This window comes from Pan paniscus, chromosome 3 (assembly GCF_029289425.2).
Source record: "Pan paniscus chromosome 3, NHGRI_mPanPan1-v2.0_pri, whole genome shotgun sequence".
Classification (NCBI taxonomy): domain Eukaryota; kingdom Metazoa; phylum Chordata; class Mammalia; order Primates; family Hominidae; genus Pan; species Pan paniscus.
The window spans coordinates 46,947,804-46,972,475 of NC_073252.2; the positions used below are offsets into that span (position 1 = coordinate 46,947,804).

The following is a 24,672-nucleotide window of genomic DNA, read 5'->3' on the forward strand; positions in this document are numbered from 1 at the left end:
AGCTGCAAGCAGTGTGGTTAGCTGGTGCCCAATTCTTCTTCCTCTTTTCACAGATGTTACTCAATAATCTTTCACAAGCATAACCAACCTGGGACCCATGCCCTGCCTGGGGCTGCACCACATCACCAGAACCATATATAATGTGGGTGAACAGGCTTTTCAAAGAAATGCATGATTTGTGTTTAATAATTATTTATAAACAATTGTAAGACAGGTTGTTTTGACCAATGGGATATTAACAATCATTGTAATGGTAACTGAAACCAGAATAAATTTTTGGTATTTAGATTTTTATTTTATTTTTATTTTTTAGCGATGGGGTCTTGCTGTGTCACCCAGACTCAAGTGCAGCGGCATGATCATAAAAAGAGCTTAATTTACATACCTACTTTTGTTGCAGAGAACTATGACAGAGTGATCAAATAAAAGGCTTTCAGAAATAAAAATACCTATATTAGGATAATATTCTGTGGGAAAATCAGAAGTGAAATGGAAGTTGGCAAGGAACAGGAATAATGTAAAATTTCTGACTATTAAAGAGCTTGTTTGAGCATTTTTTAAATAGGTGTGTATAGGTTGTAAATTGCCATGGAGCAATCTGGAGCTGAAGAGCTGGCACAGGGGACCAGCCACCACCAAACAGGTGTGTGGACTCCTCTAGGATTCTCAGAAATACTTTCAGAATGAATGAGAGCTTAATCAATGGCTGGACATCTTGCATTTGGGACCTCAAATTATCATTATTGGTATTGAGGAGAACAGAGACCCCTATGAACACTTAAGAATAAGCAGACATGGAGGTTCCATTATGTACATAATATATGTATTACTACTTTTCAGTTGAAAATAAGTGCCATATTAATTAATTAAAAATACATTTCCTTAATCCATTCAAGAATCCCTTGAAGCCACCTCCTGCCTAAAGGTCTGATAAATACATGTGCTATGGTTTGAATGTTTGTGTCCTTGTAAAATTCACATTGAAAATTAATCCCTATTGTGATGGTATTAAGTGGTAGGGCTTTGGGGGAAGTGATTGAGTCATAAGGGCTGCCTGGCCCTCCCACCTTTTCTGCCATGTGAGGACACAGCTTTCATCCCTTTTGCCCCCTTCACCATGTGAGGACACAGCAAGAATATGCAAGCCCTCACCAGATACTTTTAATAAGTATCCCAAGTGATTTTGTTATATAGTCAAGATTAAAAACCACTGAAGATCCCTTCTAACCCAGAGGTTACTTAATTCTAACTGTAGCTGGTGCCTTCCTTATGGCAATCAAAGGTATTTGAAAAAATCATTCCAGTTTAGTATATAACAAAAGTGACAAGTCAGGAAAATATGAACTTTGTGGTAAGCAGCATTGTTATAACTGTATACTCTTAAGATAAAGATAAAATTGGATCTGTTTCTCATATTGTACGTGAGAATAAATTCAAATTAGATGAGAGATTTAAATGTAAATAAACAATATAAGATCTAGAAGAAAATAGGAGTAAATACCTTTATAACCTAAAAGTGAGGTAAATTTTCCTAAAACTCACATTTCAAAAGAAATAAGAGAAAAGATTAACCATTTTTACTATCTAAAACCTTAATTTTAAAAATGTATAGCAAAAAAAAATGAGCAAAGTATCAATTTGAAATCACTTTGTATTTTATTCTTAAAATGTGTATTTGTTTCTTTGCTCTAACCCCCGAAAAAGCCCAGTGACAATGAGCACCTCTAGTATCTAAATTATGGTCTCTAACTAACATTTCCCACTAAAAGAAGCCAAGACTCCTTGGGAAAATTGTCAATGTCAGGTCTGAGTCAGAAAATATATAAATTGATCTGGGAACATCTTGTTGTACAAGAAAGCAAGCAATATGGTTTAAAAGAACAATTTTAGCATCAATAAGAATAACTGCAATGGGCCGGTTGCAGTGGCTCACCATTATCCCAGCACTTTGGGAGGCCGAGGCGGGCAGATCACTTAAGGTCAGGAGTTCAAGACCAGCCCAGCCAACATGGTAAAACCCCATCTTGACAAAAATACCAAAATTAGCCAGGCATGGTGGCACATGCCTGTAATCCCAGCTACTCCAGAGGCTGAGGCATGAGAATTGCTTGAACCCAGAAGGCAGAGGTTGCAGTGAGCCAGGATCACACCATTGCACTCCAGCCTGGGCGACAAGGAGAGACTTCATCTTAAAAAATAAAACAATATAACTGCAATGGATCAAAATGCACCAAATATGTTTAAATTCATGAGTTCATAATGAAGCTAAAAAAAACTTTCCGTCATTGGATACTTTTGAAAAATGCTAGGAAACAACTCATTATTTTGAAAACTGGTGAATAAAGGGAATAAATAAAATATATATTTGCCTTTTTATAGGAATTATACCTCAAGGTAACCAAATGGTTGATGAGGAGAATTTTGGTTTTTTTTTAGAATCATTTCAGCTAATAAATGAAAAAGGAATATGTGTTAGTTCTTGTCCGTTAAGAAGCAGATGTCCAGACTGGATGAAATGCAAAAGGATTTTACTTGAGGAAATGATTGTGTAAAAGGAAATATAGAAGGAGCAAGAGAAGGCTGGGAAGGCTGTCAGACTGTGGTGCAAAAGGGTGAAGATGAAGAGAAGGCTGGTTAAAGCATCCTAAACTGCTCTGCAGTATAAGGAGGTTTGCCAAAGCCATCGAGCCAAAGTCAACTTACAAAGGCATCCCATGTCTCCCAGAAACAGGCTACCGTAATATCCCCATTGCACTCAGTTATTGCTGGAAGGAATGGCCTCAGTACAAATGCAGCACTGTATTTCAAAGCATAGCAGCTGGGGCCTGACTTCACTTACACTCCATGCAGTAGGAGGTCTCCTAGGCATATTCTCACGGCCATCTCAGCATGATATAATTAGAATATGACTATTTTGCAGCCTCTACTGAAGGAATGGATCCAGGCAATGATCATCAACCAACATTAGAAAAAGAAAATCAACTAAACATATGTGTCTTCTTAGGACAGTATATGGTAATACCTATGAAGTATTCTTGCCAAAAAAATTTTACCTGAATCTGATCAAGCTTCTAGGGCTAATTACCACTATACAGGAAATACAAGGGAACAGAGGAAGGGGTTAAATGACATAACGGGGGTAGAATCTGCCAATCTAGACCATAGGAAACACTGGAGACAAACAACCAGGTTTATTCCATATATAAATTGTGTGCGTTGAGGCCGGTGGTTGTTAAGAAGTAGGGAAAGGGAGAGGACACCTATAGATTTTTAAAGACTTAAGACATGTCAGCAAATGGCAATGTATACACCTTATTTAGATCTTGATTCAAACAAAAACAAATGTTTAATATTATGAGACAATCAGGAAAATCTGAACACTGAATAGTTGATAATATAAAAAACTCGGGGGGCTAGGTCTGATATATTTGGTTTGTAGTTTTATAAATGGAGGTTTTGTTAGATATACATACTAAAATACTTAGTGATATTTATCTACTAAAGATGTATACTAAAATATTAACTGATGAAATAATATGATGTCCAGAAATTGCATCAAAATAATCCAGGGAGAAAGAACTAATAATCTGGTGTGGCAATAGACCGAATAATATTAACCATAGTTGAAAATTGTTGAAGTTGGATGATGGGTCGATACAGTTCTCTCAACTTAATTCTAGGTTAAATACAATGATTGTAACAATATGCGAGAGCCAAGAAGAGGTGTATGAAACCTTCTCTACATCATGGTCTATGAACCACAGGAGTTCAGTAGGGCAGCCATCCTGTTGTCCACCTTTTTCCCAAGCAGGAGCACCCAGTTCCAAGGGAGCTCTCCTGGCTGAAGCGAAGAATGCACACCAGCCTGGGCAACATGGAGAAAGCTGTCTCTGTAAAAAAAAATACAAAAATTAGTTGGGCATGGTGGTGCATTCCTGTAGTCCCAGCTACTCGAGAGGTTAAGGTAGGAAAATCACTTGAGCCCAGCAGGTTGTGGCTGCAGTGAGTCGTGGTGCACCACTGCAGTCCAGCCTAAGTGATAGAGCGAGACCCTGTCTCCAAAAGAAAAAAAAAGAAAGAATGCACAAAATGATCTATACCTACATGCAAGGATATAAGTGAATCTTAGCAATATGTGTTAGATCTTCCTTGCAAATTATATGAAGTGTCTACTAAGTGGAAGAGAAATAAAATGAATAAGAAAATAAGGCCAGGCACAGTGGCACACACTAGTAATCCCAGCACTTTGGGAAGCTGAGGCGTGTGGACCACTTGAGGTCTGGACCAGCCTGGCCAACATGTTGAAACCCCATCTCTACCAAAAAATACCAGAAAAAAATTAGCCAGGCATGGTGGCACAGGCCTGTAGTCCAGCTACTCAGAAGGCTGACGAAGGAGAATCACTTGAACCCAGGAGGCAGAGGTTGCAGTGAGCCAAGATCACACCACTGCACTCCAGTCCAGGCAACAGAGTGAGAATCTGTCTCAGAAAAAAAAAAAAAAAAGAAGAAGAAGAAGAAGGAAAGGGAAGGAAAGGGAAAGGGAAGGGAAGGAAAATGATCCCCCTGCTTGAGCCTCCCAAAGTGCTGGGATTACATCCTCTTAAAGTGCTGGCTTAATCCCAGCACTTTGGCAGGCCAAAGCAGGGAACTGCTTGAGCCCAGGAGTTCAAGACTAGCCCAGGCAACATAGGGAGACTCCAATCTCTAAAATAAATTTAAAAATTAGCCAGGCGTGGTGGTGTGGTCCCAGCTACTCGGGAGGCTGAAGTGGGAGGATCAGTTGAGCCTGGGAGGTTGAAGCTGCAGAGAGCTATGATGGCACCACTGCACTCCAGCCTAGGTGACAGAGTGAAGTTAAGTAGTCCCCCTGCCTAAAAAAAAAAAAAATGCCAGAATTATGTGATGAAGGGTAACGAGGACCTACTTCAAGTAGGACTGAAGGAAAGGTGTGGAGACCTGAACAAGAGTTCAGATAAGATAGATAAGAGTTCTAGATAAGAACATTCTAGACAGAGGAAACCAGAAGTGCAAGGTCCTAAGGAAGAGTGAGCTTTGTTTCGGGAACAGAAGGAAGGCCAGTGCAAATGGAGAATGGCCATGATGGAATTTGGATTTTATTCCAAGTGCAAGGGGAAGCAATTGGAGTGGTTTTGTTGGAGTTACAAATTTGATTTACATATTTGAAAGATGATCCTGGCTGCTATATTGGAGGGCAGGAATGCAGGCAGGGAAACAAACAAGGAAGCTTTTGCAACACTCCAGATGAAAGTTATAGAGGCTGACGGTGGAGATGGAGAAAAGCAGATGGATTAGTTACACATGTCAGAGGTAAAACCAACAGCTCTTGCCAGTTGAATGGATGGGAAGTGAGGGATGACTTTTAGACTTTTGGCTTAATCAATGAGTAGATTGTGGTGCCAATTACTGAGATGGAGAAGGTTAGAAGGTGTGTGTGACAGAGGATGAGAACTGAAGGTTTCAATGGGGACATGCTAACCTTGAGGTCCTAATTTGAATATTTACATATTCAAAGATATGTAAAGTTGGCAGTTTTTCTGGAATGGTCCCTATTTCAAGTCTATCCCATTATCTGCATAAGTCAAGATTTTGGGTCAGCAAAGTAGTTACCTGTCTCTTCTGCTGAGTCCTGCCTCTTCATCTTGGCTCATTCTATTCCACCTCTGCATCATCACCAGTTCAAAACCTATCCTTCAAAGTTAGCTTCATATAGAAAAAAATCATTTACTTTCCCAACCCACAGGGAATCTTACCAGTAGTTAATTCCTATTATATTGTATTCTGTCCTCATTTTCTTTCCGCTGGTATGGCTTCACAAATTTTCTTTGATCTTTTTTTTTTTTTTTTTGAGACAGCGTCTTGCTGTGTCACCCAGGCTTGAACACAGTGGCAGAAACACAGCTCACTGCAGCCTTGAGCTCCTGAGCTCAAGTGATCCTCCTGCCTCAGCCTCCCACGTAGCTGGGACCACAAGTGTGCACCACCATGCTCAGCTACTACATTTTTTGTAGAAACAGGTCTCACCATCTTGCCCAGGCTGGTCTCAGACTCCTGGGCTCAAGTGATCCACCCACCTCGGCCTCCCAAAATGCTGGGATTACAGGCATGAGCCACTGCATCTGGCTCTGTTCACGTTTTCTAGTTGTCTGCAATATATCACCTTGTGTTGCCCTCCAATTGCTCCCAGCATACCTTAAAAAGATGGACTGAACATAGAAGATCCATTATTCCCCATTCTGGGTAACATAATGGTAAAGATGGACATGGCCTTGATGTAATTTGACCTCTTTCCTTCATGCATTCATTCAGAACCAGGACCAGGGTGAGGCAAACAAGGTCCCTACGGGCACAGAATTTAAGAAGGCACTCACTCTTGATGAAACTGGAGGACCAAAATATAAGTATTTTTTTTTGTTCTTCTATATACTATGTGGCCAATATTGCCCTTCTAAAAGATAGTACCAATTTATAATGCCACCAAAAATCAACCAGTCTACTATCAGTTTGTAAAACTTTGTCAAGGCTGGGTGGTGTTTTTTTTTTTTTTTTTTTGAGACAGAGTCTTGCTCTATCACCCAGGCTGGAGTGCAGTGGTGCAATCTCGACTCACTGCAACCTCCACCTTCCGGGTTCAAGCAAGTCTCCTGCCTCAGCCCCCCGAGTAGCTGGGACTACAGGTGCCCACGACCATGCCTGGCTAATTTTTTTGTATTTTTAGTAGAGACGGGGTTTCACTATATTGGCCAGGCTGGTCTCGAACTCCTGACTTTGTGATCTGCCCACCTCGGCTTCCCAAAGTGCTGGGATTACAGGCGTGAGCCACTGCGCCCGGCCTGGATGTCATTTTTTTATTTTTTATTTTATTTATTTATTTATTTATTTTGAGACAGAGTCTCGCTCTGTTGCCCATGCTGGAGTGCAATGACGCAATCTCGGCTCACTGCAACCTCTGTCTAACAGGTTCAAGTGATTCTCCTGCCTCAGCCTCCCAAGTAGCCGGGATTACGGGCATGTGCCACCAAGCCCGGCTAATTTTGTATTTTTAGTAGAGACGAGGTTTCTCCATGTTGGTCAGGCTGGTCTCGAACTCCCGACCTCAGGTCATCCGCCCGCCTCGGCCTCCCAAAGTGCTCAGATTACAGGCATGAGCCACCCCGCCCAGACATATTTTTTATTTTTTTGAGACGGAGGTTTGCTCTTGTTGCCCAGGCTGGAGTGCAATGGCGTGATCTCGGCTCACCACAACCTCTGCCTCCCGGGTTCAAGCAATTCTCCTGCCTCAGCCTACTGAGTAGCTGGGATTATAGGCATGCGCCACCACGCCCAGCTAATTTTGTATTTTTAGTAGAGACGAGGTTTCTCCATGTTGGTCAGGCTGGTCTCAAACTCCCGACCTCAGGTGATCTGCCTGCCTCGGCCTCCTAAAGTGCTGGAATTACAGGCATGAGTGACCATGCCCGGCCAAGCTTACCGATTTTTAAAATGTACTTTCCCCCTTTAATACAATAAATAACTAGTACATATTTGTTGACATCTTTTTGATTTTTCAATTTTTTAATTTTTTATTTTATTTATTTATTTGAAAAAAGGAGATGAGATCTCACTATGTTGCACAGGCTGGTCTCAAACTCCTGGGCTCAAGTGATCCTCCCGCCTTGGCCTCCTAAAGTGCTGGGATTACAGGTGTGAGTTACCACACCTGGCCATGTTGCCATCTTTTTATTGTGGAGTTTATACATAGTATTTGGAAGAAAATAGGCTATCTGGAATTCCACATGTCTCTTTTTCTTTCTCCTTCTTCAGATTTCTTTGTTTCTTTGTTTCCCCTAATATTGATTATGTGTTAGGCACTGTTTTAAATGTTTTGCGTGTATTAATTTTTTGAATTTTCCCTACAATCCTGTGGGGTAGGTGCAATTATTACGCTCATTTGACAAGGAACCTGAGGCATAGAAATGTTAAGTGGCTAGCAGATGGCAGCTAGGAATTGGGACTGAAAAGGGACTCTAAGCACTTAGAGTCTGCCATAATGCCACACATTCTCACTGTACAACCTCACACAATAGCCTTGTTCTAGTGGGAAAGATTTCCCATCCGCAAAAACTTCAGAGTGAATGACAGGAAAGCTGGCCACTCTCATTTCTTAATTTTTTTTTTTTTTAGAGACACGGTCTTGCTGTCACTCAGGCTGGAGTGTGGTGACACAACACAGCTCACTGTAACCTCAAATTCTTGGGCTCAGGCAATCCTCCTGCCTCAGCCTTCCAAGTAGCGGGGACTACAAGCCTACGGGCGCTTACCACCATGTCTGGCTAATTTTTTAATTTTTTGTTTTTGTTTTTGTTTTTGTTTAGAGACAGGGTCTCACTGTGTTGGCCAGGCTTGTCTTGAACTCTGACCTTAAGGAGTCCTCCGCCTGGGCCTCCCACTGTGCCGGCCCACCCTCATTTCTGAAAGGTTTTGTTAAACAAAGTTTATGAGAGGCCATTGTTATGGACTAGCCTCCTGCTCTAGGCCCCAGAAAATCAGACCAAACCAGAATGAAGTCGCTTGTGCTAAGTGACATATAATCAAACTGAACTTTGAAATGGACCAGTTTTCCAAAAAACAGGAGATTTCAGTCAACCTCAGTCAGTGTAGTAAGGAAGTCCTCTCTGTTTTAGTCCTATAAGGAAAGTAACTTTGAAACAACCAATCTACCTTTTTTTCTCTGTTTCCGCTTTCTTCATACTCACCAGAACACTCATTCTATTTTATAGAATGATGTGTTGCTTGATTCTAGAATTGCAAATAAAAGGCAATTACATCTTCTAAACTAAATTTGTTGTAATTTTGTCTTTTGACAGTTTAAACTATGGGATCAGAAATTCAAAGACTATGAATAAAAATTTCAAAAGAAAGAAATAGTAATACCACCAATAAGAAGAATAATTAAAAAGGTACAAAGAAATTGGATGCAACATTGTAAAAAGAGCCATAGTTTGGAGCTGAGCTGACATGAGCTAAAATCCTAGGTGAGTAACTTGTTAGCTATGTGGCCTCTGAAAGTCAACTCAAGAATCTGAGCTTGTTTCCTCACCTCTAAAATTGAAAAAAATAAGGCCTAACTATCAAAGTCATTAACAAGTCATTGATAATGCTTGGCCTATTTTAATGTTCAGTATCTGTAAGTTGATACCATTAAAGGATGCTTGAGATGCCAACTACTATATAATCTGAAACAATAATGATCTTTTTTTTTCCCCACAAAGATAACAAAAAACAAACACAAAAAAACAACAGTAAGCTCTGCCAGACATGTAAAACCAATCAAACTATATAATGAATTAAATCCTTTCCCCATTAAAAAGACGTATCAGTGTACCTAACACAATATAGGAAAAGAAACACACCTTATTTGGCAAGAGATATATTCATTCTCCAGATAAGAGAAACACACATTGAAACTACTTCTGCTGGATTACGCTGGCCAATAAGAGCGTCTGAAACTGTTCTATGTACTATGCCCTGCGATAGAAACACAGTTACCTCTCCCCTTTCACGTAGTTTTCATTTGTGGTGAGATTCTCTCCCAGGCCACAAGACATTTCCTGCTCGGAACCTTGTTTACTAATTGTAAGTACTTTACAAGTAAGAACTTGTTTTAAAAACTTAGCATTCAAAAAAAAAAAAAGCTTTCTTTAAAAGTTATTTGATTTTCTTGTTTTTTTCTTAGCATGTTATATTTTGAGTTTCAGCTAAAAGACTAAGGTTTTCTTATCTAATTGCTTTAAATTTATACATTTAGTCAAATTCAACAATTTCTTGCTAAGCATTTTGCCAAATGCCAGGCTTTTCAAAGTGGTGTAAGATCCCCGCCTTGAATCCTCATCAATTGCTGCTTTCTGCAGCAAACACATATTATACATTGTATTTAGTAACATGATCATTAATTTCACTCTTTATTTCAATATGTATGCATGTTGACTTATGCCGGTCTAATTTCTTTCTGCTTTACAAATATTCTATTTTATCCATTCAAAGTATTTAGAAACAAGATATGGAATTTTGTAGATTTAGCTAATGAATTATAAGAATTCTTGAATTCTCACTATGAAAGTAAGAAAAACAGACTAGAATGCTTCAAAATTAAATTCTGGTGCTTCATTTATATGTATAAAGAGAGACGGAGAGATTATGAAATGGAAATGTTTCAATCAAAGCAAAAACATGAAATTTAACATCAATAAACAGTAGAAAGAAGAGAAAAATCTCAATAATATATCTAGTATCTGGATTAATCAATATTAATAATATGTATTAATATTACTATAATTAATATCATGTATTATATTAATATTAATGTATTTTATTAAGATAGTGGGCTGTCCTCAGGAGTGAAGTGCTCATAGAAAGGAGAGACAAATACAAGATTGATTCTTAACTAATAGATAAAATTAAGGTGTTTAAAATATGAGCCAAATACTGCAAGATTTCCTGACATTGAGACCATTCCACAGAACTTCCTAAAGAAAGGTATTCTAGTCTCATTCTCCAAAGCTTGCCCACCAAGATTCCCATTTCACTACCTCCTGCCCCCATTTTTCCTGCATTTTCCAAGGTGGCCCCTGCCAACTTTTTCTTAATCACTCTCTCCGCTCCTGTGGGGTTAAAGATGGCATGGAACAAAACAGCTGTGTGGTCACACCACAACGGGCAGAACTGCTGGCCACAGATAGGAAACCTCAGGCATCTCCTTAGCCCTTACCAAATCCAGCCCAACACGTTTACACACCCTGGCACTCAATAAAATATTTGCTGAATTAAATTGGATCTGTAGTTATTAGTAACAGAAGAAAAATAAGGCCACTGGTCGTGGGTTACAAAATGCGCTCTGCAAGGCCACTGGCATTAGAATCTTGTGAAGTGCCCAGGATACTGCACAGGCCCGCACCTGAAGGGAGAGGAGCTAGTTTGGAATGTGCTCCCGGGAATGCGAGAGGGTCTAGCATGGGCTTCATCGCATGGAGGAAGGTATACCGTTTTTCGAATTCTCACCGAAGCAGCTACGTGCTCACCAAGCCGTGTCTGTGAGAAGGGCCACGTTTTTCTAGTTCATAGGACAAAACCCTATGGCATAAGGGCAGCAGCCCTGCGGGTGCACGTTACAGACTTTTAGACCCTAGCTCATTCTATCTAAACCACAATCTCTGAACAGTGTGTAGAATTCTACATTGTACAGATTCCTCAACCCTAGCTCATTCTATCTAAGTCACAATCTCTGAGCAGTGTCTAGAAATCTACACGTTAAAGAGCAGTCCAAGTGGTTTTACTAATAGTAAGCTTTGAGGACCACTGAACTAAGGAGACAAGCTGGTACCTAAGGTCCTAGGAACTCTAGATTTTCAAGGACGTTTTCTCTCCACTTATTGCTGACCTTTTACCTTGAATGGCTAAGGCTAAAGACTTCATGGCTGAAGCAAAGAGAATTGTGGTTGTTTGAACAAGCAACAATTTTACGTTTGTTTCTGTTTTACATTTGTTGCAACTTAAAAGATACCTTGAATTTTTAAATGATCACAGAGGCGCCTACAAATGAGTGTGTTTGCTTTTTCATCTGTTTTATAACTTTCAAGAAGGTATTTCTTTGAATAAGATATGTCATGGGAGAAGGTATTAGACCCTTTTTAGAATCAGCTAGAAGTGACAGATGGAAGTCCTGGATAGCAGTTCCCTTTAGGACTACTCTTCTACGCAGGGATAAGCCGAGTAGACTTCTCCACCAATACAGGTAATCTGTGCTAGAAAGGAATTTATAATAGCATCAGAAACCTCCTGGGACCCCCCATTCTGCTCCAGTTCCTAGTGCTAATATTCACAGAAGCACCTGGGTCCCTGCAATCTCCCACATTCAAAAGAGGAAGTCAAAAGTACAAAAGTAGTGAAGGAAACAGAAACATACAATGTTGACTGTTGGGCTAAAGACTGTTGAGGCTTCTAGATGGAGGAAGTAATGTTCACACAAACTAACTGGCAGTTAGCATATGGATATTTGAGATACAGCTGATATATATATATATATATATATACAAAAAAATTTTTTTTTTTTTTGAGACGGAGTCTCGCTCTGTCATCCAGGCCGGAATGCAATGGCACGATCTTGGCTCACCACAACCTCCACCTCCTGGGTTCAAGCGATTCTCCTGCCTCAGCCTCCCGAATAGCTGGGATTACAGGCATACACTACCACACCCAGCTAATTTTGTATTTTTAGTAGAGACAGGGTTTCTCCATGTTGTTCAGGTTGGTCTCGAACTCCCGACCTCAGCCTCCCAAAGTGCTGGGATTACAGGCGTGAGCCATCGCACCCGGCCAATACAGCTGCTTACTATAGAATATAGAGATGGCCACTGAGTGGATTTCAAAGGCACTCAGAAAATGTTCAGGACTCAAACTGCTATGAAGTCTAACATTAGCCAATTTGAATACAAAAACACATATGCCATACACTAAGTAAATACAGTCAGGTAAAGGAAAAACAATTAGATAATTGCAGGGTGGTTTTTATTCTGAAATCTTCAGATTGCTGTTATTATATTAAAAAACACAATATAGGCTTCTTGAAAAAATAAGGGTGTTAAATGAACATGTTTTTCCTCTGAAAGAGTTGTAGGATCATCTTTATTTATTGAATACCAGTTTCATGCCAAGCATTGGCTAGGGGCCAAGAGGGAAAAAAATACAAACAGCTATAGTATCATTTGTATGACTTGCCCCCTCCTTTTTTTTATTTTTTTATTTTGTTTTGGAGATAAGAGTCTCGCTCTGTCACCGAGGATCCACCTGCCTTGGCCTCCCAAAGTGCTAGGATTACAGGCGTTAGCCACCGTGCCTGGCCTGGTATGACCCCTTAAAAATTTTTTTTCTAGTCACTGGATTTGCTTTTTGTTTCTAAAAAGGATATTTCTTGTTTTGCTTATAAAAGAAATAAATGCTAATTATAAAAAAAATTATCGGCCATGGGTGGTGGCTTACACCTGTAATTCCAGTGTTTTGGGAGGCCAAGGCAGGAAGATCACTTGAGGCCAGGAGCTCAAGGTCAGCCTGGGCAACATAGTGAGACCCCCATCTCTACAGTAAACGAAAACAAATTAGCCAGGCATGGTGGTGTGCGCCTGTAATCTCGGCTACTCAGGAGGCTGAGGTGGGGGGATCACTTGAGCTCAGGAGTTCCAGGCTGCAGCGAATTATGATCGTGCCATTCATTGCACTCCTGCCTGGACAACAAAGAGACCTTATCACAAAACAACAACAACAAAAAGTCTATCAGCCAATCACCTAGGGATAGCCACTTGACATTACGGATAATTAGCCTTTCATATTTTTTCTGGTATTTGATAACTAAGATGAAATGCAGAAGAAATTTGAACACATATTCTCTAGCATTTCCTGTAATGCTTCTTCCTCCAGGATTTCAAATGTGGGAAGCCATCACCCAAAAACATGGTTTCGACCATGTTAGTACTGGAGTTGGGATTTAGGGAAGATCTGGGCCCCACCTGTGGAGGTCTGCAGAGTCAGGTGAAACATTAGCCTTGTTTGCGTTTCCAGGGCTGGGCTCTCGCCACTGTTTGCTATGCACCATCTGGAGCCTGCATCACGCATGGCCTCAGCCAGCCCGGAAGCGGAGAGCGTGGTGGCGGGGGCGCTAGTGAGCTCCTCCTGTGTACCAGGTCCCGAGCTAAGGTTTTGAGACACCTCAGTGAACTTGGCCCACAAAATCCCCTGCCTTTGTGGAGCTTACCCTCAGTGTTGGGGATTTGGGACTTACTTTTCCCAAAGCCAAGCTAAGTATTGTAAAAGGGGTGAGTGACGAAAACGGAATCATTGCAAGGTCCTTACCTCTTATTTCATGAGATTGGCGGCATGAGTGTGTCTAGAGAGCTGTGGTTGCTTCCTCTTACACGTGGGCGCGTACACCAAGACTAGAATCCAGGGTCCATCTAATAACCATTCAAATCAGCGGGCGGGGGAGGGGGTGGGTGATAGTTTCTTGTCTTACTTTCCAATCCCAGCGTTGCTCAGCCCATACCATCTGATAAAAACTTTTTACAATTTAGAAATGCCCGGTGAGCCTGGGCGCCCGGAGCGACAGAGCGGCGGGTGCCCGGGTGGAAGCGGCGCCAGCCCTGCCCAGCGTTGCGGCTCCTGGCGCCTGCCGCTGGGGCTGGGCTCCGAGCGAGACCGCGCGCCCGCTGCCCGGTTCACGCCGAGTCCCCAGCGGCGCGCCGCCCCGGCGAATGGTCCCCCGAGGGCAGCCATCCGCAGGCGCAGTTCCCTGATTGCCCCAGCAACAATGGGCGGTCTCCTTGGGATAGATTCTGCGCGGGCTGCTCCAAGAATTTACCGGCAGGCAGGTCTGGTCCCAGCAGAGGAGACCCAGGGGTCCCAGAGCTGCGCTGGCGGGAGGCGTAATCCGGCGGGGTGAGGGTTGACCGAAGAGCCCCGCGCGCAGCTGCTGCTCACAGTCCCCTTCCCGAGTGCAGAGCGGGCGGAGAAGGTAAGAAGCCCACCCACCCACTCCCCGCCTCCTGAAGCCCGTGCTTCAGACCTGTCCCTGCAACTGGGGAGCAGCCAGGCGGGCTCTCCGCCTCCTCGATCCTCCTCCCTGGAAGAGGCCCGAAGGCAGCGGCCGCCAGACACACGTTCGCCTCGTCCATCACCCGACGGCTCTGCCCCTCAACAGGGGCTCCTCCACCGCCACGTACACATCCGCGGCTCATGCACGCCCTGAATGATCGGCTCAGCCGGACCCCCTGGTTTTTTGTTCACTTACTGGAACCTTCTTTTGCAGAAAATCTTGTTTGCTGTGGGATCCACAGATGGGTCCGCCTCCCTCTTTTAGTGTAAAAAAGCAGTGAACGGCTATTATGGTACATTTTTAAAAAAATCAAACAGAAGCCAAAACCACTTTAATGTCTATAGAAGGACACGTCTAATACATTTAAAATAAGCTTCAGCTGTTCTGAATACAGTTCATGGTATTTTTATTTAAAGACAAATTCTTTAGAATGAGCCTGTAAGGTGGGTAGGTCAGAAACCCCATTTTACAGATTAACAAGTGGACATTTAAATGACTAGTTAAATGATGAGTCTAAGATCACAGTTTCAGAAACTAAGACTTGGGCAAAGCCGCTCTCACTCCGAATCTAATTCATATTCCATGACCCTACACTGCCTCTCATGATGTAGAGAAATGAGTAACCTTACCAAATGTACTTCTTAATAAACTGCCCCTACCACACAGCAGGGTCCGTCAGGCCAGCGCTGACACAGGTTTGCAGGCTCCCAGTAAATATGAAGTGAAGCACAAGTCAGGAAGTGGGAAGACTGGAAAGGATTGCTCATCGGAAATCAGTCCAAAACAAAAAGAATAAATTAGGAACAAGAAGTGGGGATATACACAAAAGTTTAGGATGATGCCATTTTAGAGAATGCTATTTTCCATAATTCACTACTTTCGGCCATGATCACAGGTTGCTCGTTTGTTTCGCAGCCTGTGTGAATACCAGGTACCTGTCTAAAAACAGTCCACGAGCAACATTCTTCAGCTCCCTTACCCCACGAGAAGCAACTGTTCACCTTCCCAGTTCCGTGAATTCTGTGGTTTTTGTTTTGGGGGGGTTTGTTGAGGTGGAGTCTCACTCTGTCGCCCAGGCTGGGGTGCAGAAGTATGACCTCGGCTTAATGCAACCTCCACTTTCCCGGTTCAAGCGATTCTCCTGCCTCGGCTCCCGAGTAGCTGGAGTTACAGGCACGCGCCACCAAGCCTGGCTAATTTTTTGCATTTTTTGTAGAGGCGGGGTTTCGCCATACTGGCCAGGCTGGTCTCGAATTCCTGACCTCAAATGATCCGTCCGCCTCGGCCTCCCAAACTGCCGGGATTACAGACCTGAGTCACCGCGCCCGGCCCAGTTCGGTGAATTCCTTCCTCTCACCCCCAGGGTCTCTATCTTGTGAAGGGTGGAGATAGAAATTCTGTTCTTCAAACAGAGCAACTTCCTCTACACTGCCTCAGCATCCTGCCCCTAAAGTGGGCCTTTAAAGAGCAACCTCGAGATTTCTTTTATATATACATATTTATTATTATACTTTAAGTTCTAGGGTACATGTGCACAACGTGCAGGTTTGTTACATATGTATACATGTGCCATGTTGGTGTGCTGCACCCATTAACTCGTCATTTACATTAGGTATATCTCCTAATGCTATCCCTCTCCCCTCCCCCCACCCCACAACAGAGATTTCTAACACCACTCTGCCTTTTCAGTCCACTGCTTTTAAGGCCCTGCACTGAAAATGCAAGCTCAGGCGCCGGTGGTCGTTGTGACCCAACCTGGAGTCGGTCCCGGTCCGGCCCCCCAGAACTCCAACTGGCAGACAGGCATGTGTGACTGTTTCAGCGACTGCGGAGTCTGTAAGTGTGGGGGGAAAGAGCCCCCTTATTTGATACCGAGGTGAATTACCAATGACTCAATCCTTCCCCCATTCCTCCCTTATTTTGTAGAAAAAGTTTCTAACTTATTACAAGCACTCTGCATGTCAGGCAATGGTATGTTTAGCAAAAAAAAAAAAAAAAGCCTCCGTATGGATAAGTTAATTTTCTCCAGCCCTTCAAAGAAAAGTCTTACTCCTAAAATAAGTTCTGGGTTAAGATAATAGCAAAAGAGCTGATTGATTCTAACAACGAGCAGGTCTGGCCTGACTAAATAGAACTTACATTAATTTAAAAATTCCAAGTTGAACTTGATTTTTTTAGAAAGACTGTTCTTGCAACATATAAATTAACCTCATTAATTTATAGTTACATTGTGTCCAGTACCCAAGGGTTAGATTCATGGTTTCCATATGCGTTCAGAGAAAACTATTTTAATGTATATATTTAGGTTTTTTACACACCTGAGAATAAAGAATTCTGGAGGCAATTAGCTTGTCACTGGGAAAAAAAAAAATCTCTGACTGCTTTGTTTTTTTGTTTGTTTTTTGTTTTGTTTTTGAGACGAAGTCTCATTCTTGTCCCCCTGGCTGGAGTGCAATGGCATGATCTCCACTCACTGCAACCTCCGCCTCCCAGGTTCAAGAGATTCTCCTGCCTCAGCCTCCCGAGTAGCTGGGATTACAGGCACCCGCCACCACACCTGGCTAATTTTTGTATTTTTAGTAGAGACAGGGTTTCACCATGTTGGCCAGGCTGGTCTCAAACTCCTGACCTCAGGTGATCCGCCTGCCTGAGCCTCCCAAAGTACTGGGATTACAAGCGTGAGCCACCGCACCCAGGCTGTTTTCTTTTTATAAGATCTCCTTAAAAGATCTCTTACTTAGAGATGTCTCTAAATGAACTTGGAGGAAAGAAGTTTGGGGTGTGATGGGCGTTGCAGTGAGGAGCAAGGTGCTTAGTTCTCAATAATGACCAAGAAATAAACAAACCCACCTGCAGAAAACTTGCTCTGAAGTCTATTTGCTTGTCTTGGTCCACATAGTACTCTAAGACAAGAAAATAAAATACATTATCCTTTAAAGTTGAAAATGACTTTGAATGAGAGTTGAATTGAACCTTGTTTTTGTTTTTTGCTTTTTTTGAGACACAGTCTCACTTTGTCACCCAGGCTAGAATGTAGTGGTGCAATCTCAGCTCACTGCAATTGTCTGTCTCCCTGGTTCAAGTGATGCTCCTACCTTGGCCTCCGAGTAGCTGGGGTTACAGGCACGCACAACCACACCTAGCCAATTTTTGTATTTTTAGTAGAGATGGGGTTTCATCATGTCGGCCAGGCTGGTCTCAAACTCCTGACATCAAGTGATCCGCCCACCTCGGCCTTCCAAAGTGCTAGGATTATAGGCATGAGCCACCATACCTGGCCTGAAATTGAACTTTGAATGTGATAAGAATTACACTCAGGCTGGGCGTGGTGGCTCACACCTGTAATCCCAGCACTTTGGGAGGCCAAGGCGGGCAGATCACAAGGTCAAGAGTTCAAGACCAGCCTGGCCAAGATGGTGAAACCCCATCTCTACTAAAAAATACAAAAATTAACCGGGCATGGTGGTGGGCGCCTGTAGTCCCAGCTACTTGGGAGGCTGAGGCAGAAGAATTGCTTGAACCTGAGAGGTGGAGGTTGCAGTGAGCTAAGATCGCACCATTGCACTCGAGCCTGCATCTCAAAAATAAATAAATAAATAAATAAATAAATAAAATAAAATAAAAATAAAAAAAGAATTACACACTCAGTAGCATAGCAAGGGAAAATTACCTAGGGAATGAAACAATTGTGTTTGTTTTTTCACTCTCATTGTCTGGGGTGACGACTTAAGCTTCTCAGGGCACCAGTTCAACATCTGCAAATCAAAGTGAGAATTAGACTACATTGGTGAAACTCTCTAAAGATGAACATTTTAACCCTCTCACCCCTAGTATTATTATTACCCAATTAAATGAATACACAAGTTCCAATCAAAGCTTAATTGCTTAATAGCAAATTTTCTTAAATGTAGATCTGATCAAATTATTCTCCCCTCTTAAAATGTTTCAGTGGTTCCTCATAACTCTCATGGCACACTCTTAACGCTTACAGTTTTTCATCATCTGGTCCCCAACCTGCCTCAACCCCCGGTTAAATCCTCATCCCATCCCAGGGCTCCAGCCATATTGAATGAACACTAGCCTTTGCCAGGATATGCCAGATTAACTCGAAGAGGCTCTTTTCCTTTTTGTCCACCTTTAAAACATCTAATCATCCTTCAATATTTCCTGAGCATTTCCTACTCAGGGCCTTGTAGGCCCCATTTTTCTGGGTGACCTGTTGGTATTTCAAACATGTTTCTGTTGGAGAACTTTCCCTATGATCTGCCTTCACTACTAGACTTGAGCCAGGGGCACTGTCAGTATTGAGGATAATGTCTGGAAAATGAATAAGTTTTACTGCATCAATGAACAAATGAATGAAGGCAGAACTATGACAAGAATGATATACTTTGCAAAGGCGTGGTCATTCCTGAAATGATTTGCAGGTGGAGCGAGAAATTGATGCAAAGCTGAATAGAAACATTGAAGATGGACTTAGCAGCAGGCTTTGCGGCCAAGGCCCCATGACTTGGACTGCCATTTGTGAAAGCAAGCTAAACTTTCAGCTGTGGCAGGGGCAGAGTGGAGTAATATGTACCCCTGGTTTCATGTGTCTAGGTCTCTGTGGCACATTTTGTTTCCCGTGCCTTGGGTGTCAAGTTGCAGCTGATATGAATGAATGCTGTCTGTGTGGAACAAGCGTCGCAATGAGGACTCTCTACAGGACCCGATATGGCATCCCTGTGAGTCTCTTACCATACCATCTCACTCAAATATGCACCCCATTCAAAATAATTATTATAAACATGGAGATCATTTGATGTATACATCTTCTGAAATTGATTGATAAGAGTTCCCTAGCATGTGCAATCTTGCATTCAGTTGTAGCAACAGATCTTCTGGTTATGTGGCCTCCTTCTAGGTTTCTGCTGAAAACCTGAGAAAATTGATAACTCATATTTGCAATGGATGTCATACCATGGAAGAGGCTTATTTAGGATCTACTATGGCGTGGATGCATTACATGTATTATCTCACTTAATCCTCACATCATCTCTGTAAAGCGGGTAGGTCCACAACATTTTGCCGAAGAGAACTTTAAAGTTTTAAGAGGTGGAGTAATTCCCTCAAAGATAATAGTAGAGAAAGAGTCGATACTCAATTCTAACTGTCCATTCATACACTTTCCATTACACCAACTCCACTTTGTGTAGGTGAGAGATTATATTACTTAGAGTCCTCCTAAGTGCATTAGAAACGGAACCAATAAGATTGGGAGTGGATGTGTGTATACACATATATATATATACAGGCAAACCTCAGATATACAGGTTTAGTTCTAGACCACCACAATAAAGCAAATATTGCAATAAAGCAAGTCACATGAATTTTTTTGTTTCCCAGTGCACATAAAAGGTATGCTTATACTACACTATAGTCTGTTAAGTATGCAATAACATTATGTCTCAAAAAACAACATATGTACCTTAATTTTAAAATACTTTATGGCTAAAAAATACTAATAATAATCTATCTGAATCTTCAGCAGTTCATAATGTTTTTGCCTGTGGAGGGTCTTGCCTCAGTGTTGGTGGCTGCTGATTGATCAGGGTGCTGGATACTGAAGGTTAGGGTGACTGTGGCAATTTCTTCAAGTAAGGCAACAATGGTCTGGGCGTGGTGGCTCACACCTATAATCCCAGCACTTCGGGAGGCCCAGGAGGGCTGATCACTTGAGGTCAGGAGTTAGAGACCAGCCTGGCCAACATGGTGAAACCCCTGTCTACTAAAAATATAGAAATTAGCCAGGCGTGGTGGCAGGTGCCTGTAATCCCAGCTACTTGGGAGGCTGAGGCAGGAGAATTGCTTGAACCCAGGAGGGAGGCTGCAGTGAGCCCAGATTGCGCCTCAGCACTCCAGCCTGGACAACAGAGCAAGACTCCATCTCAAACAAAACAAAACAAAAACAAAAAACAAATAAGGCAACAATGAAGTCTGCCTCATTGATTGACCATTCCTTTCATGAAAGGAAAGATTTCTATGCTATTTGATAGCATTTTACCTACAATAGAACTTCTTTCAAAATTGGATTCAGTCCTCTCAAACCCTGTCACGGCTTTATCAACTAAGCTTATGGAATATTCTAAATCCTTTGTTGTTATTTCAACTATGGTCACAGCATCTTCACCAGGAGTTGATTCCATCTCAAGAAACCACTTTCTTTCTTTCTTTCTTTCTTTGTTGAGATGGAGTCTCACTCTGTTGCCAGGCTGGAGTGCAGTGGTGAGATCTCGGCTCACTGCAACCTCCGCCTCCCAGGTTCAAGCGATTCTCCTGCCTCATCCTCCCCCGCCTCCCAGGTTCAAGCGATTCTCCTGCCTCATCCTCCCGAGTAGCTGAGATTACAGGTACCCGCCACCGTGCCCAGCTAATTTTTGTATTTTTAGTAGAGACGGGGTTTCACCATGTTGGCCAGGATGGTCTTGATCTCTTGACCTTGTGATCCGCCCGCCTCGGCCTCCCACAGTGCTGGGATTACAGGCATAAGCCACCGCGCCCAGCCTCAAGAAATAGCTTTCTTTTTTTTTTTTTAAAGGGAGTCTTGCTCTGTCACCCAGGCAGGAGTGCAGTGGCGCCATCTCGGCTCACTGCAAGCTCCGCCTCCCAGATTCACGCCATTCTCCTGCCTCGGCCTCCTGAGTAGCTGGGATTACAGGTGCCCGCCACTACGCCCGGCTAATTTTTTGTATTTTTAGTAAAGACGGGGTTTCACCGTGTTAGCCAGGATTGTCTCAATCTCCTGACCTCATGATCCGCCCGCCTCGGCCTCCCAAGGTGTTGGGATTACGGGCGTGAGCCACCGCGCCCGGCCAAGAAACAGCTTTCTTTGCTCATCCATAAGAAGTAACTCCTCAAGTTTTATCATGAGATTGCAGCAATTCAGTGACATCTTTAGGATCCATTTCTAATTCTAGTTCTCTTGCTATTTCTACCACATCTGTAGTTACTTTCTCTACTGAAGTCTTGAACACCTCAAAGTCATCCATGAGGGATAGAATCAACTTCTTCCAATCTCCTTTAATGTTGATATTTTGATCTCCCCCCAGGAATCATGAATGTTTTTCTGTTTTGTTTTTTGAGACAGGGTCTCACTCTGTCACCCAGGCTGGAGTGCAGTGGCGCCGTCTCGGCTCACTGCAGCCTTCCCCTCCCAGGTTCAAGCAATTCTCCCACCTCAGCCTCCTGAGTACCTGGGGCTATAGATGTGCAGCATCACACCCAGTTAATTTTTTATTTTTATTTTTTGGTAGAGATGGGTTTTTACCATGTTGGCCAGGCTGGTCTCGAACTCCTGACCTCAAGTGATCCGTCCGCCTGCCTTGGCCTCCCTAAGTGCTGAGATTACAGCTGTGAGCCACCACACCTGGCCAGGAATCATGAATGTTCTTAATGAAACCTAAAATTATTAATCATTTCCACAAGATTTTCAATTTATTTTCCCTAGATCCATCAGAGGTATCACTGTCTATGGCAGCTACAGCCTTCAAAAGTGTTTTTTTTTTTAAATAATAAGACTTGAAAATCAAAATTACTCCTTGATTGGCTGCAGAATAGGTGTTCTTTTAGAAGGCATGAAAATAACATTAATCTCTTTGTATGTCTTCATCAGAGTTCTTGGATGTCTAGGTACATTGTTAGTGAACAGTAATATTTTGAAAATAATCTTTCTATGTGAGTATAGGTTTCAGTTGTGGGCTTAATATTTGGTAAACAATGCTGTCAACACGTGCTGTCATCAGGTTTTGTGGTTCCATTTATAGAGCACAGGCAGATTTAGCATAATTATTTTTTTTTCTCATGGGGTGGGGGAAAGAAAAGTGATTAGAATAATTCTTAAGGGCTCTAGGATTTTGCAAATAGTAAATGAGCATTGGCTTCAACTTAAAGTCACCAGTTGCATTATCTCCTAACAAGAGAGGCAGCCTGTCTTTGGCACCTTTGAATACAGGCACGGACTTCTCCTTTCTAACTTTGAATTTCCTTGATGGCATCTTCTTCCAATAAGGCTGTTTCATTTTCATTGAAAATCTGTTTTTTAGCGTAGCCACCTTCATCAATTATCTTAGCTAGGCCTTCTGGATAACTTGCCACACCTTCTCCATCAGCACTTGCTGCTTCGCCTTGTGCTTTTATGTTACGGAGAAGACATCTTTCCTTAAACCTCATGAAGCAACCTCTTTTAGCTTCAGACTTTTCTTCTGCAGCTTTCTTTTTTGTTGTTTTTGTTTTTGTTTTGAGATGCAGTCTCGCTCTGTCGTCAGGCTGGAGTGCAGTGGGGCACGATCTTGGCTCACTGCAAACTCTGCCTCCCGGGTTCAAGCGATTCTCCTGCCTCAGCCTCCCCAGTAGCTGGGATTACAGGCACGTGCCGCCACACCCAGCTAATTTTTTTGTATTTTTAGTAGAGACGGGATTTCACCATGTTGGTCAGGATGGTCTCAATCTCCTGACCTCGTGATCTGCCCAACTCGGCCTCCCGAAGTGCTGGGATTATAGGCATGAGCCACCACGCCCAGCTTCTTCTGCAGCTTTGTCTCTCTTATCCTTCATAGAACCCGAAGAGCACTGGGGCCTTGCTGTGGATTAGGCTTTGACTTATGGGAATGTTGTGGCTGGTTTGGTCTCCTATCCAGACCACTCAAACTTTCTCCAGATTAGCAATAAGGTTGTTTTGCTTTCCTATCATTTTTATGTTCACCGGAGTAGCATGTTTAATTTCCTTCAAGAACTTTTCCACTGCATTCACAATTGGCTAACCATTTGGCACAAGAGGACTAGCTTTCAGCCTCTCTCTGGTTTCAATATGTTTTTCTCACTAAGCTTAATTATTTCTAGCTTTTGATTTAAGTAGGAGATATGTGACTCTTCCTTTCATTTGAACATTTAGAGGCTATTGTAGGGTTATTGGTTGACCTAATTTCAGTATTGTTGTGTCTCAGGGAATAGAGAGGCCCAAGGAGAGGAAGAGAGATAGGAGAACAGAACAGCTGGTCAGTGGAGCAGTCAGAATACACACATTTATCAATTAAATTTGCTGTCGGTATTAGTCCGTTCTCGCATTGCTATGAAGAAGTACCTGAGACTGGGTAATTTATAAAGAAAAGGTTCTTGCATTGCTATAAAGAAGTACCTGAGACTGGGTAATTTATAAAGAAAAGGTTCTTGCATTGCTATAAAGAAGTACCTGAGACTGGGTAATTTATAAAGAAAAGAGGTTTAATTGGCTCATGGTTCCACAGGCCATACAGGAAGCATAGTGGCATCTGGTTCTAGGGAGACCTGTGGAAGCTTACAATTATGGCAGAAAGCAAAGGGGGAGCCAGCACTTCACATGACTGGAGCAGGAGGAAGGGAGACAGAGGTGCTACACATTTTTTTTTTTTTTTTTTGAGATGGAGTCTCGCTCTGTCACCCAGGCTGGAGTGCAGTGGCACGATCTCGGCTCACTGCGAGCTCCACCTCCTGGGTTCACACCGTTCTCCTGCCTCAGCCTCCCATGTAGCTGGGACTACAGGCGCCTGCCACCACGCCCAGCTATTTTTTTGTATTTTTAGTAGAGACGGGGTTCCACCGTCTAGGCAGGATGTTAGGCAGGATGGTCTCAATCTCCTGACCTTGTGATCTGCCCGCCTCGCACGCCTGGCAGTTTCTTTTTTTTTTTTTTTTTGAGACAGAGTCTCGCTCTGTCACCAGGCTGGAGTGCAGTGGTATGATCTCGTCTCACTGCAACCTCTGCCTCCCAGGTTCAAGCAATTTTCCTGCCTCAGCCTCCTGAGTAGCTGGGAGTACGGGTGTGCGTCACCACACCCATCTAATTTTTTTTTTTTTTTTGTATTTTTAGTAGAGATGGGGTTTCACCATGTTGGCCAGGATGGTCTAGATCTCTTGACCCTGTGATCCGCCTGCCTTGGCCTTCCAAAGTGCTGGGATTAAAGGTGTGAGCCACCATGCCCAGCCTCTGCTACACACTTTTAAACAACCAGATCTCAC

General features: G+C 42.7%; 1 protein-coding gene and 1 long non-coding RNA gene across 3 annotated transcripts in view; one reads left to right on the forward strand and one right to left on the reverse strand.

Moving 5' to 3' along the window:
- On the reverse strand, positions 1 to 15,706 carry LOC134730267 (uncharacterized). The gene is made up of 3 exons (XR_010111962.1): positions 13,902 to 15,706; positions 6,213 to 6,360; positions 1 to 3,890 (listed from the first exon to the last, which is right to left on the reverse strand). It is a non-coding gene; the product is annotated as an uncharacterized LOC134730267 (long non-coding RNA).
- The window catches only part of PLAC8 (placenta associated 8), a 25,224-nt gene continuing 10,034 nt past the window's right edge, over positions 9,483 to 24,672 (forward strand). Inside the window, exons 1-3 of one of the 2 annotated variants that reach the window (XM_003832248.5) lie at positions 9,483 to 9,635; positions 16,330 to 16,476; positions 19,240 to 19,364. In XM_003832248.5, coding sequence (XP_003832296.1) covers positions 16,359 to 16,476; positions 19,240 to 19,364 — 243 coding nt within the window. In that variant the 5' untranslated portion in view covers positions 9,483 to 9,635; positions 16,330 to 16,358. Of the gene's footprint in view, positions 9,636 to 15,855; positions 15,979 to 16,329; positions 16,477 to 19,239; positions 19,365 to 24,672 lie in introns of those variants that run through there. The other variant, XM_055111327.2, reaches the window with a different exon arrangement.